This window comes from Trachemys scripta, chromosome 18, assembly GCF_013100865.1.
Source record: "Trachemys scripta elegans isolate TJP31775 chromosome 18, CAS_Tse_1.0, whole genome shotgun sequence".
NCBI classification, from domain to species: Eukaryota; Metazoa; Chordata; order Testudines; family Emydidae; genus Trachemys; species Trachemys scripta.
This window is the reverse complement of record NC_048315.1, coordinates 16,503,268-16,518,280: the sequence shown is the minus strand read 5'-3', so window position 1 is coordinate 16,518,280 and position 15,013 is coordinate 16,503,268. Positions and strand designations below refer to the sequence as shown.

Genomic DNA, 15,013 nt, shown 5'->3' with positions numbered 1-15,013 from the left:
ATGACACAGGCAGCTAGACAGTGCCTTCACCTTCTAGGTTGCAGCCTGCTATCTCCTTTACCAAAATCCTCTGAGCCATAGGATGTCCCCGTTACTGTCTTCATTTAACCAAAACCTCCCTTTACTTGTAAAACAATCAGAAACGTCAATCAATCCAGCTCCCACCCCAGATCCCTCACTTACATTCAGGATCAGGTGCAGGGCTTTCTTTGACATGTAAGGACATATGCGTCCAAACACACTTTTGGAGACCCGGCGCATGAGTAGGCTGGGCTGGGAGAGGAGGGAGAGAAGAATTTCCACAATCACCTCTACCCATTCTGGCTCTTCGTCATCTGTGCAGGAAACAAAAAGGCATCAGCAGAGGAGAAATTAAAACTTGGGCACCAGGCTCTCAAGGTGCTTCAAAGAAAGGGCTGCAGACACCTCCATCAGGCAAAAAAATAATAATGCTAGCCAAATGGGGGAAGAACACAGGTTTTCCTACAGTGACTTGGACTGGGAATAATACAGTATGTTGCTAGGTAATGCAATAGTATTGAATAGGTTACTGTCACTGCAAAGATGACAGACCTAAAATCTTTAGGACACGGCCTAAGCAAACGAGCATTCCACCAGGTAACAGGCCTGGCCAGTCCTGCCATCTGGTTTGCTCCACAGGCCTATATCTTAAAGGCTCTCATTGCCTTAGTATTCAAGTATCCCACAACCATTAATGGATTTGTCCCCATCCCCAAGGAGTCCTGGAAGCGATAGCCCCATTTTACAGATGGGGAGTGTAGGCACAGGGTAGTTAAAGTGCAACGTGCCCAAGGCCACACAGGCAGTCTACGGAGGAGTTCTGAATTGAACACAGGTCTGCTGAGTCACAAGCTAGTGCCCCACCCACTAGATCAGGCGCGTCACATACAGAGCAGGAAGGACGGATCCAGCTGCCTGAAATATTCAGTCTCAGTAAACTCAGCTTTCATAAAAAGGGTCTTGCCTTATAACTAGAGAGAAAACCTTCCAAAAATGAGCCAAGGGAACTATGCCTGAATCGACAGACAGCCTGGAACGAATCACTTGAAGGCGCAAACTCCCCTCGTTCCTATTAATCTGATTGAAGGATCAACTTTAAATGCCAACACTCATACCACTAACGACAACATTAACCCAGGGGTGAGCAAACTTTTTGGCCCGAGGGCCACATTGGGGTTCCAAAACTGTACGGAGGGCCGGGTAGGGAACGCTGTGCCTCCCCAAACAGCCTGGCCCCCCAATGCCAACACTCATACCAATAACGACAACATTAACCCAGGGGTGAGCAAACTTTTTGGCCCGAGGGCCACATTGGGGTTCCAAAACTGTACGGAGGGCCGNCCCCCTGCTCCTTGTCCCCTGACTGCCCCAACCCCTATCCACACCCCCGACCCCTGACTGCCTCCCCCACAAATATCCATCCCATCCAACGGCCCCCTGCTCCCTATCCCCTGACTGCCCCCTGGAACTCCCTGCCCCTTATCCAACCCTCCCGCTCCCCTTACCACGCGGCTCAGAGAAGCATGTCTGGCAGCCGCACTGCCCGACCGGAGCCAGCCACACCACCCGGTAGGAGCTCGCGCCCCACTGCCCAGAGCGCTGGCGGCATGGCAAACTGAGGCTGCGGGGAAGGGGGGACAGTAGGGGAGGAGACGGGGGCTAGCCTCCCCAGCCAGGAGCTCAAGGGCCAAGCAGGACAGTCCCGCGGGCCAGATGTGGCCCACGATCTGTAGTTGGCCCACCTCTGACATTAACCATTGAACGGCTGATCATTTCTGTGGACGATAGGGACAGGGAGTGGAAGTGACGCTCTCCAGCAGGGGAATTGAGGGTTGCCACAGGGAAGAACAAAGAAGAAGACTCACAAAGATGGGAAGGCTTGGAGGGGAAGAGAGAAACAGAAAGGAGAATGGGAAAGAAAGAGAAACAAATGGCAACTCTAGCAGCAGTGGCCCAAAGGGGAGCAGATTCTCTCACCAGGTGATGAATATAACAAAAACGCACTGGCCCACTTATAACTGAGCACTTAGCTAATCTATACAGGTCATGCTCACCCCGATCTCTATGCAAACCTCCCACTAAAGCCAGTGGGCATCCAGTGTGCTGTGGGGAGCAAACAGTTCTGAATTTATACCTTGGCCTTCACACGAATAAGCATGGAATTTAGCCCTCTGCTCCCAATGAGTTGGACACTCCATTAGCCTTCCTACCCTGTTGGCCAGGGGAAAGTTCATTTGAATTCTCTTTCATTTCCTTCCACAGTCCCCAGAGCATACAACTTAACCATGCTCTTTTGTATCTGGGTTTTACATGGGATCTTGAGGTCCTATTGGCCCCACCATGTAACAAGTTCTACTTTAATAATCTAACGAGGTACGTTTATGTAATCCCTTGCATGTTTTTTGATGCTTTGTTTTCTATGCCATATCTTTTATATGAATTACTGTGCCGCTCTGTGGAAAAAAAAATAGTTAAGGGAAAGGCTTAAGCCTCACAACACACCCTGCAAATCAGGTATTATCCTCACTGTTTCTCACAGGGGGAAATTGAGGCACAGAGAGGTAACACAAGTTGTCCAACACAACGAGTCAGTGGCAGAGCCAGAATTAGAACCCAGGAGTCCTGTTTCCCAGTGCCCAGCTGCAATCGCTGGATCATGCATCAGTTACTAGCTCTGCCCTAAGGATTACCTCAGAGAGCAGCCATTTCAAATAACCGCACTCAAAGCAGATGGCGTAAGCCAAATTCACTGCTGGCACAAGCAGAGGCCACGAATCCACTGGAGAAGCTCCCACTTACGCCAGTGATGAATTTAGCCCTCAGTGGTTAACAAATAGTTTTTTCACAAGTAAAAATTCAGCCCAAACTCCTAAAGACAATTCCCCCGTGAGATTTATCTATCCTGAGCTTCTAGCCAAGAAAATTACTCTTGTCATTTACAACATGGCCCTCACGATCGTATCCGGGTACTCAGGATCTCAGAGTATATACCCCATAGCTCTTCTCCTTAGGTGGGTGGGGAAGGGAATTAGTCACATGGGGAGGTGGGTTTTGAGCACCTTTGAATGGGCACCATATGCACCTGCTGGTGGGAGAGGACGACAAGCCGACCCCCAGCTAACAAGCAATGCTGACATTCAGTGTTGAGTATTTCTTATGATTGAGGAAGGGAAGAGACACACCCCACTCCCTCCTCTACCAAAATCAACATTCTCCGCAGAGGGCAGGACCTAGCTCTCGCTGGTTAGTAGCGCACTTCCTCTGGTTTTGTTTTAAGATGGGCTTTATATTTTGGTGGGCTCCCAGTGTGCTCTGGGCAATGGAAAACACATTAACAGGGTAGAGGATTGTTAATAATTCCACAAGTCTCCCTCTTTAGACCAGAACTCACCAGGCTGCTGCTTCTTCTTGGATTTCTTGTCAAACGCCCTCTCAATGCAGTTCAGAAGGTCATTCAGAAGGTCCTGGGTTTCTGCCGGAGTCTGTTTGATGTAAAAAAGAAGCAGAGAGAGAAGCCAAGCAGTGAATACCCTCGACCAGTGCAAGTGCAATGACAACACAAGAAACGTACCCATCTCTGCTCCTGAATTCAGCACAATGTGCCACCATTAGGATGCTAGGCACACAGACACGTTGGGGTTTTCATCTCAGCCACGTGGATATGGCAGGACAAAGGGCAGGAGTTAACAGGACTAGCTAGGAACCCAGTGCTTCAGGGTTGTGCAGGCCTTCAGGAAAGTGCCATGGAGTCAAGACCATGGGAAGGAAGAGGGCTCAGCACTTCAGAGGCAACTGCCCAACAGTCCCCCCAAAAAAGGATTTTTGTACATAGGACAATTCTGCAAGGAGAGTGCAGTTTTAAAGCCCCTCACTTTCCAGTCATTAACTGCCAGGAAACGCTTTGCTGGTCTTCTGTATATATAGCACACGTGAACATTATATTATAGCTCAGACCAGGGATTCCAGTTTAAGCAGAACTTACAACTGAAGAGCCCACCTTGGCCATCAGCACCAGGCCACCCCATAGCACACTTCTGAGCTGAAGACAGTGAAAAGCTGGTAGCTGGGGTGGCCAAGATGAGAAGCAGAGCGAGGATTTTCTGGTTGTTTTCTATTACCAGTCGCAGACACGATTCTTAATTTTAACAAGATGCCAATCCCAACACTTTGCACAATGTATTTTTGGATGCTCTTTATATTTTAGATGAGGACTCTGACAGACAGTCCAATATGAGTCCTCCAACCCCCACTGTATTAATAACTTTGCATGTATATAATACCACTCACCAATGGGTCTCCAAACATTTACAGACATTAATCAACCACAACACCCCAGAGAAGGCAGCAACATTATCCCATTTAGAAGCAAAGAAAGAACGTGACTTGCCACAGTCACACAGCAAGTTGGAGGCTGAACTGGGATTAGAAACCAGGACTCCAACTCCCAGTCACTCTTTCTCCCTCCCTGATAGCCAAATGCATTTCCTTCGTTGGCTGAAAGCTCAATGCTTATGACCGGTGTTGGATTCCTGTTCTACTGGCCCCTTCATTTAAATAGCCAGAAATTCTGAAGGATATCTTGTCAAACACAAAGGAAGTGTCCAACTGTTTCTGCCCGCAGTTCAGAAAGCCCAGCAGACATCAGCATGGTTTATATAGCGCAATATGCACGGCGACTGTTACCTTGAACAGATGAATGCCCACTAAGAGCAGAAGGTGCTGGAAAGCAAAGATTTCCATACTGCGGGACTCCTTCTCTTTCTTCTGCAGGTTCTCCAGAGACTGCAGCATTCTGAAGAGACAAACGACGATGGGCTTTTCAGTGTTACAAGATAAAGTCCATGTCATCTCAGACAAGAGCAAGAGCTTCAGATGTCCCTGCACTCGTTAACTGCACCACTTCAAATACTCAGAGGCAATTTAACTAGACCAGAATGACATCAAAGCATGTAGGAAAGGATCTGTCTTTGACTAACAATTGGCGGTAATAGATGTCTTCTCTTGAATTCTCGCAACAGCACTCTCTATACGGCTTCTAAATAATGTATTTAGGGCAAGGCACGGATTCCCAATAGACTTCAGCAGAATACACAGCAACAGCATACTCATTTAGAGGAGGAGTTCAGAAAAGGTCAAATGGGGGTCAAAGGAACTGGTCTTCTAGGAGGAAAGATTAAAAGAGAAATCCAGCCTGGGAAAGCTAATGGGAGTGGGAAGCCACATGACCATCAACAAGTATCTGAAGGGAGGAAGGAGCAGGAGGAAGAGTTAGAGTTGGTGCAAGGGAGTCTAGCTAGGAGCAATGGGGTGAAGTTAAAGGGAAAACACAGGCTGGATTTCAGGCAGAATTCCACAGACTAACAAAACATCGAGGACGCGTCTCCAAAGGGAAGGAACGGTACCGCACTGCTTAGGACAGTTCAACCACACTGGACAAAGCAATAAAAAGCGTAGTACAGTATAGGGAACTATCCTGCACTGGCCAAGTCACTGGAGTAGGTGCCCCAACAGGGCTTATCCACTTCTAACATCTAGGATACACCCTCAGCAAAGACAAAGCAGGCAGATACAGGCTGCTTCACCCAGAGGGGAGGAGATGCTTATTCAGTCAGGCAGCTTCCATTCTCTCATGTTACATACCTGGACCCATCAGCCTAGACAAATCTGCTGCTCTAGGCTGATCTGACCCAAAAGCAGAGGCATAGCTCACAGCCTTGGAGACACCAAGAGACGAGTCCGGGCAAACACACTCCTGGAGCACATTTTCCCCAAATCTTTTGCACTCTGCTACGGAAGCCTCGATTTCCTGCATGCGTCAGCCATTCCCGTTGCCCTTCCTCACCCCCACAGCTAGTCACCAGACTTCAGCTGGCTTCCCACGCCTCTCACCGGTCCCAAGCAGCCCTCTGTTCGGCGTGAAAGGAGTCACAGCCTTGACGTGCTTCTCATGGGACAGGAGGACGCTGGCGTACTGGATAATAAGGTAGATCCACAGATTCCTGTCTGCCGTCACCCCGTGGATGTGCTTCTCCCTCAGAGCTGCAGCTTCCGCCGTGTCTCCCAGCACGGGCAGAGAGTTTAAAATCTGAAGCAAACTGAGAAGCAAGCAGACAGTAGAGAGCGCCACATTAACATGGAGAACTGCTGCTGTTCTCATTAGTTAATGGATTATTATAGCACCGAGACACACTAATTATGGACTAGCACCCCACTGAGTCTGATTTATTCTATCGTCCATTCCCAACACCACAATGGCTGGGATGAGTTAAGAGGAACCGGTCTCAAAACACGGCTCACTCATTCTATTCCTTTCTGGGTAGCTCTACGCATTTATTTAATTTAACAACAGTTTGCAAGCTTTCTGCTTCCAGGGCCCAAAACGTAGCCGCGATTCTCTTCTGCGGCCCCATTTGTACTACAGCAGTATCTCAAGGCCCCAACCAAGACCAGTCGCGCTAAGTGCTGTCCAAACACAAAGTCAGAGGAGTCCCTGCCCTGAAGGGCTTACAATCTACTTAGACAGGACAGGAACAGGAAGCATGATCCCCATTTTACAGATGGAGAACTGGGGCACAAGGGAGATTAAGTACCTTGCCCAAGGTCATCAAGGGAGTCTGTGGCAGAGCTGGGAATTGACCCCAGCTCTCCCAACTCTCAGTCCAGTGTCTTATAAACCACAAGGCCATCCTTCCCCAAGCTCTTTATCCCACAACGCTTCACGGGATTCTTTGCCAAGCGACAGCTCCACTCATTATGCTCCCCCCACCTCCTCCTCCTTTCTCCCGACCTCCAACAGAGGGGCACTTGAGCACCTGGCCTCTCAACTGCCTGACAGAAGAGCGTTGGATGCAGCAATGGCCCCGAGATCAATACTCCATTTCTTTTGCCTAAGAATAGGAAGGGTGAGTGGAGCACCAATCAGCAAGTCCCAAAAACAATGCACTCCTGTTCATCCAAATGGGACAGCCGAAACTTGCCTATAACCAGGTAGTCAGATAAACCGATACTTAACTAACACAGGCTACATCTGGAACACCCTGTGGATTCGGATAGCTAGGCTTTTGGGATCTAAGGAATTTGGATCACTGGAATTATATTATACCACTGGCAGGCAACAGAGAGCAGCCATGTGACCCTGCCAGGCTCTGCAGTGTCACAACAAAACCCCCCCTCGCTGGAGTCCATAAATAGCGCTCCCCTCAGCCAGTGCTGCCGATTCAATGGGGGCCAAACGGAAATTGGAGGAGAAAGGCAATCTGGCCTCACCTCAGCACTGCACAGATACGATTTGGGTCAGTTATTGTGTTAAGAAGCGTAAGCATTTCTAGGAAGCTTTACCCAAGATCTCTAAGGAAAGGGCTTTCAGTTACTTTTACACACACACACACACACACACACACACACACACACCCTACCTGGGGGCACTAGGACAAGGCAGTGCCTTCCCCCCATGCCAGAGAAGCCAGCTACAGACTCCTCAGAAGCGGCCAAAGCTGGGACCTCAGGACATTCCAGTCAAAATTCCAGAATGTTCTGGCTGTCTGAGCCCTGTGCCAACCCTCCCCCTCCCTTCTCACCTCAGTTTCACTCTACACCTGTCCCATCCCCCTCTCCCATCCCTTTTCCCCCCATTTAGCTGACACACTCCTAAGTAACACCCCCTACTCCCCCCAAATTATTTTTGAATGAGCATGATGTTTGCCGCCATCACATTGTTCACTCTGCTTGTGTGTTCTACCCATTCCCCTACCCTGTGTTTGTCTTGTCTATTTAGACAATATTGTCCCATTGTTTCCTGGCACTTAGATTGTAAGTTATTTGGGGAGCAGACACCATGTTTTTGTTCTGTGTTTGTTTGTTCTGTGTCTGTGTTTGTTCTATCATCATGGGGTACTTGTCTTAACACCTAGAAGCCCCATCCACGGACAATACAAATAAAATAATACTACTACGATCCTTCTCTCTAGAAAGGAGGTCAACTGCCAATGTTAAATGCATGCAGGCAAAGTCCATACCTGAAAAACAAGTTTGCAGCCGTCGAGTGAGACTGTCCATCCAGAGGTACTGAGGGCAGGGATTTCGTTTCTGCTATTTCAGAGGTTGGTTTCTGGGTCTCGAAGAAAGCATGGAAGAAGCAAAACCTAGAGGGGAAAAAGGAAGAGTGCAGATGAAGATTTGACTTGGGTTCTGTGTACCTATACAAAACCACTTTTATAAAAAGCAAATTCAATATTGTAAACAGCATGTGCTTATCTAGCATTTCTCAGCCAAGCATCTCTGAGCACGTCACAAATTTTAATTAAGCCTCATCAATTCTATAGGCACCCGACCCCACCAGGTACCTGCAGTTAATGGAAGAGGAGGGTGCTCAGTACCTCGAAGAAGCTTTTTAACACTTTGCAATATCATTTTTATTACTACAATACTCATTTAGGCACAATGACCAACTTTTCTAAAGGTAGTTAGGTGCTTGAAGATGCAGATAGACACCTAAATACCTTTGAAAACTCTGGCCCAAAAGATTAGAGGTATAATTTTCAAAGCACCTATGCAGTGCCTAAGTAACCTACATCTTACTGAAAATCAATGGAAGTTAGGCTCCGAAGTTATTTTGGTGTTTTTGAAAATTTTACCCTAAGTGACTGGCCCAAGGTTGCTTGTCAGTTGCTTTAGTACCACTCCAGCCTTCTAGCAAGAATCACCCCACCACTGGGTGGCACTAAGTAGTCTTTAAATCCTTCTCACCTGACAACGTCTATCACCAAATCCTCTTCCTTCTTCCCTTGACTGTCAATGATGCTGACTAGTCGGGCAATAATCCATTTTCTCAGCCGAACCACTCGATGCTGGGTCCTTTCAATAAGCAAATGGATACAATTATAAAACAGAAGCTCAGACACTACACTGGATAAGAAAACACTGAAACAATGGGTAATGAGAATCTGAATACCACGTAGACTTTCTGCAGCTCAGAGGCCTTATATAGTTAGAAATCAGTTAGAATGAAGCATATACTGACACATATGCACAAAGAAGTGACAGGTGCATGTATAAAGGTACCTTTCCTAAGCTATCTGCATTTGCTCTTCAGCTGGTATAAATGCACTTTATAAACAAATATGAACTCAAATCAATTCTAATCCAGTGAGCCTCTGTGTTCCACCAAAAACTGCTTCAAGAAAAGCAAGAATGTTCCTATGATTGAAGATCTTTAGTCATAAGGAGAATACAACATACTGACAGTGTCTTTTACCCTTGACAAGTCTTTGCCTATGTCTGGGGTGAAGCATCATGCTGGCGTACCACACCACAGTAACAGTTAAGACAAACAGGCCCCTTTCCTTCACATCATCTAAAATTGAGGGAGTGCAGCTGGAATTTTAACTAGGCAGAATACAATTACCCAAACTTTCATTTGACCAGTGCTCCAACTGTCACAAAAAGTGCTGTATTACAACTGATCAGGACCTAAGTTTTCTATCTCAGTTTGAAGAGACACTGAGCAACAGAGTGTCCAGCTGGGGTAGTAGCACAGTGAGAAAGACCACCTAGAGACACTCCATCCCCCCAGATTTTCCCAAGAAGTTTTCCCAATAGGAAATTTCTATGGTTTCCCAATAAGGATAAAGGGAACAGAAAACACAAGCTGCTCCTGACCTAGGACCAGCTAAAAGTGTTGTTGGGAATCAACTGTTGTAGCTGTCCCACATCTCCCCCAGGCCAACCAAACAGAGCTAAATACGGGAAGATGCATACGACACGGATCTGAGAAAGAGGAGGGGGTTGTACTGTAAATACACTCACATATTGACTTTCTCCTGGTTCTGCTTTTGCCGGCTGGTGGTGAAATCTAAGCAGCAGTCAAAATCTGGCCTAAGGAACATCCTCTTGAGCCAGTCGACGTATTTCAGCAACGCTGCAGGCTGCAAGTGTTTCACCACCTTCCAGAAGCTGGGCACAACCGGATAGCCTTGATTGGTTAGCGTGGAGAAGCCAATCATCACCGCCAGCTGCTTCTCTGGATCATCACAGCCCTCTAGGAATGAGTTAACATAGGTTTCCATCTCCGGAGCGAACTTAAACCGGTCCGGAAGCTGAAAGACACAGTTAATACGAGCAGGTTACGGCCCATCATATTGCACGATGGAGACAAGAAATATGCACACTCAGTCACTGTACAAAGCTGACCTTGCTCTGTACTTGCGCTTGGTACAATAAATCCTGGGGCTGGACAGTCACTGGGGCAGTACCAATACTCCAGATTCCCCACAACCCACTCACCCCTTCAGTGGTCAGGTCATCCCTATGTACTATCAGTAGATCACAAAGTGCTGGACAATGAGCTAATGGGCTCCATTTTACAGATGGGGAAGCTGAGGCACAGAGAAGGGAAGTGATTTACACAAGGTCACCCAAGAGGCTAGGGGCTGAGCCAAGAATACAACACAGATCTCCTGGGGCCCAGTCCAGTGATCTATCCACTAGATCAAACTGCTTCACCTACCAGCAATTTAAATTAATGGAGATATCCCGTCTCCTAGAACTGGAAGGGACCTTGAAAGGTCATCAAGTCCAGCCCCCTGCCTTCACTAGCAGGACCAAGTACTGATTTTGCCCCAGATCCCTAAGTGGCCCCCTCAAGGATTGAACTCACAACCCTGGGTTTAGCAGGCCAATGCTCAAACCACTGGGAGTGGACTCCCCCTGGGAGTCTTGCATGCTCTAACCTGCCACTGATCTTGGACTTCACCAAACCTTAATCTCAAACTGCAAATAGCCCTCTCTCCCTGGTGGATCAGACACCACATAGACTGATATAGGAGAGGTCTTAAGAACCATCAGCTGGCAGTATTGCCCAAAAAGTTTGTGAGAACTGCTTTAGTTTCCTGCAGTAGAAACACAGCACATATAAATGTTCAATGGGGCCTGTTCTCCCAGGCTTGCTGCAAGCTGTCCAGATCAAGTGGTTCAAATTTTGAGTCTAGGAGTGTTGTAAAGAGTGCCACATGGTGCTGAGATCTACACTAGATCCCAGACGCCATATATGCTAGAATGATACAGACAGCAGTCTGCCAGGGTTAGAGATTTCAACCCAGCAGCACCAGACACGTTTCTTTATCCCATTTTCCCAATGGTCTTTTACAATCCACAGCGTTTCAGTTATGTCGTACATTCATCCCCACTCACTCGACTGTGCCGTGAGGAGAATGAAAATATATCTGGAGAAAGCTTGAAGGGGAAAGAACAGTGACTCCATTCCAACCACATAATGCAACTTTTCTAAGTGAATTAAACAAATTGTTTTATGAAATGTCAAGATCAATACGGTGATATGAGGGAAGCTGGAGCAGTAATGAAATTTAAAGACTGAATGTTCCCTAGACTAGAAAGCCAGTAAATTTCACAGGTAATTAAGCGGCAGCCACATTCATTTGACCATACTGAATGAGCTTACATTTGCATTCTATTGGTCAGCTCCTCCAGTACTGTCAGTAGTGTCCAAAATCAGCAGAACCACCCCGAAAAAATTCATTAAAATGTGATTCTATGCTGAAAGCGGAGTAGCATCGGGATACAGGGGTTTCATGTTGGTTGTCTCTTGATTAAACAAAATCAAATGTGCGCACTTTACAAGTAAAATATTATATAAATTATATACATATATATATATGGATTGATGTGTTTTTAGGAACAGGGGGATCACCAAACCAGCACCCAGTCTCCAGTAACCTGTACCGGTGACTTGGAGGAAAGTAAGAACCCAGCGGTTCTTACTTAATTTAAGCTGGGATTGGAAGATCAAAGTAGTAATAAAGGTGCTGGAGATTAATTATCATTTATTTTTATGGCTTCCAATTAGGCCTTCCATGTCACCTGTAGAATCCCATGGCCTCGTACAAGGATGGCAGGTGAGAATTTAGTAAACAAGTCCATTGCTGCACAAAGAGAAACAGAATTCAGTCCACTCTCCAACAGCTTTGCAGGGCTAACAGGAGCAAGATGTACTAAAACTTTAAGTCTGCAGATATTAGAGAAAAAGAGCAAGAAGGTGCCATTGTTACCCTCACTTGCAGACTACAACTGCACTTCAGCTGCTGCCGTGATACCAGTAACGGAAGCTTGGAACACTAGTGTGCCCCCCAAAAAGAAAAGAGCAATGACTGCTGTGTCCACAGCAAAGGGCAACAGGATTACGTTAGCCCACAGAGCCTAGCCAATGCCACTTTTTAGTGCGTTCCCCCCAACATCCCTCAAAAAATGACTATTTTTGACTATGACTATTTTAGTTTTCTTGGAGCCAAAGGGATGAATTTTACAGTGAATTTCCAAATGAAACTCACACCTCAGCCCCAATCAGATTATTTAGCAATGTTACGGTAAACTACTTAACGCAACAGTTTCCAAACTGTGGGTTCTGACCCAAATGGGGTCACGCCATAAAAAGATGGGGTCACGGCAATCCCATGTGTGTGTGGGGGAAGGACACCATTTTGCTCCGCACAGCGTGATCTCAGGTGTCTGGTGGATGAGAGGTCACAATGCTTAGAGTACGCCATTTTGGGAAGCAAAGTGGTATCCTCCGTGCGGTGTGACCTCACACATACAGTTCTTGCAAAGTCATGCTGGGTGGAGGACACCATTTTGCGCTACAAAATGGCATCCTCTGTGCGGCGTAACCCCGCACATGTGCTGTCTGGGGTCTTATGAGGAAATAATTCATTAAAACAGGGTTGTGCCAGCGAAAAGTTCGGGAACCCCTGACTTACCAGCATCTGTTAACACTTTTATACCTTGTTTTCAAATGTGTTTGTAAAGCACCCAGCACAATGTGACCCCGGTCCTAATGGGTGCCTCTGGGCACTATCCCACCACGAAAAATCAAAAGAAACTATAAGGATTAAGGATGGGATTTTCAAAAGTGCTCAGCGTTGCCCTAACTCCACTCCCAGCAAAGTCAACGGGGATTTTACCCCAACATCAATAAAAACAGTTAGGCAATTGCTGACTCCTTTTGAAAAAAAATCGCAGCTGAGGAATAAGACCAGAAACTAACACACAATGAAGATAAAGAACAATCCAAATTCAGCCCATCATATATCTCCACAGCAAATACTGCCTTATACAACACAAGCTCTAACAGTACTGTACTGCGATATTTAAAAATGGCTGTATCAAGTAGGGTTTGCTCGAGCATGGGGCCTTTAGCATGGATTGCATCATATCCTCAGGGATGCCTACCTGAGCCGATACCACATGATCTCCATAGTGCCGCATCACTTCCCCTCGGAGAACAACCTGTAGCTGGTCCAGAGACAAGAGTGGGAGAGCACTGCCCAGCAACCGGTAGCACATGTAACTGAGTGAAAAGAGAACAGATTCCCTCAGTGAAGGCCACAGTAGTAACACCACACACAAGGACAAGCCAGAGAAAGAAAAGCACCTGTGTGTGCTTCACTGAGACGTAAAGAAATGGACAGCAGTCAAGACTACAGGGACACTACCAGCCTAGCATTCTAAGGTGGGCAGATTTTATAAAGAACGGCACTTCAGAGCATAAAATGAGCATTCACCCATCTATCCTGATGCTGATTCGAGCACCGAAATACAAGATTTGGGCAGCTCCTGTTGGAAAATGGTCTTTCTTTTTCTCTGTAACTTGCATGCAGCAAGTTAACAAAATCCCTTAGTGATAGGCCAAGGAAACAGTGTTTGGCTCTGGACTCGGGTCAGGTTTCAGGGAGCAGGTTTGTGAACAAACCAAGGTTCAGATTAAACAGTGCCAAAAAACACACCAAAAAAAAAACATTTTACAAGATTTTGACTCCAAACAGAATCAATTTCAATACAGCAGATGACTGATGAGCTTTGTTCTTGAAAATATTTTGGTATCTTACCCTGAAAACTTGCTAAAACAGCTAACTCTTGCAGTCTCAACCACCTTCGTGTTAGAAATGGAAACAATAGATACTTTTCGGTTCTGTGTCAAAACCAAATCCAACAGAGGTGCGCATAAGGTCTAACCATTTGAATTCAGCCCACAGTAACATACAAAGGGGACTGGACACAAGTTTTAGGATCTGTTCCACCTCCAAATCTCACATTAAGAAGAACACTGTTACATTGAAATCTGTTCAATTTAAGAAGTATAAGTAGTTTCAAGTTGCACATCTGCCCTTAAGTCCCTCTGCCAGTTTCCAGGGTCTTCACAGTCACATATGCCTAATTTTTTGTCCCAGTTATTACGAACAGGAAACAACATCCCATTGTAAGCAGTATTTTCTAGATTGCAGCAAAGCTGCTCCTTCCGTTTGTCACAACTAGATCTGGGTTAGAAAAATTAAAAAAAGAAAAAGGGGGGGAGGAGAGAGAGAATTTCTCACGAAAAATCTGTCAATTTTTTTTGGTCAGGTTTTAATTACCATACAGCAGCAGAACTTACGTTCAGATAGGAAGCAGAAGAGTAGATTTAAAAACAAACCTGTTAGGACCCGACTTTTCCTTAAGCAGCCCATTCTCCACAGCTTCTTTCCAGAAGAGTTCAAAAGCGCCTTCCTTCACAGACACTCGTAGCAAGTCCAGCCCGACAGGTGGAAGATTCCTATCCTTCTTCTCAGATCTGGCAGCAGTTTTCAAAACCTGCACAAGCCTTGAGAGAAAAACAACCACAGGAGGATAGGAAATCTGAACTATCCAGTCGGGAAGGAACTTTCTGAAGGCAAAATCCTTTCCTCTAACTACCTTCTGGAGTGGACAGATAACTGCATGGAAACTAACAAGTTATCCGTGGCCACTGCCTCTAAAGATGAGCAACTGATCTGAATATTGGCATCAGCACTCTCTGCCACTCTGGAGATGCCCAAGAATAAACATCAACCCCAGGAGCAGCTCCATACCATGTCTCCTATTAGATTCAATGGGAGATGCAGGCATCCAGCACCCCTAGGCATCAGAGCCAAATTAGGTTTCTCATTTACATTCAGGAAGTTGGAGA

General features: G+C 46.4%; 1 protein-coding gene across 1 annotated transcript in view; it reads right to left on the bottom strand.

Moving 5' to 3' along the window:
• MYBBP1A (MYB binding protein 1a) overlaps nucleotides 1–15,013 on the bottom strand; it is a 79,978-nt gene that overhangs the window by 59,660 nt on the left and 5,305 nt on the right. The window contains 10 exon segments of the mRNA XM_034752790.1: nucleotides 184–335; nucleotides 3,413–3,503; nucleotides 4,705–4,813; nucleotides 5,911–5,935; nucleotides 5,938–6,116; nucleotides 8,037–8,162; nucleotides 8,767–8,874; nucleotides 9,826–10,115; nucleotides 13,261–13,378; nucleotides 14,501–14,668. Coding sequence (XP_034608681.1) covers nucleotides 184–335; nucleotides 3,413–3,503; nucleotides 4,705–4,813; nucleotides 5,911–5,935; nucleotides 5,938–6,116; nucleotides 8,037–8,162; nucleotides 8,767–8,874; nucleotides 9,826–10,115; nucleotides 13,261–13,378; nucleotides 14,501–14,668 — 1,366 coding nt within the window.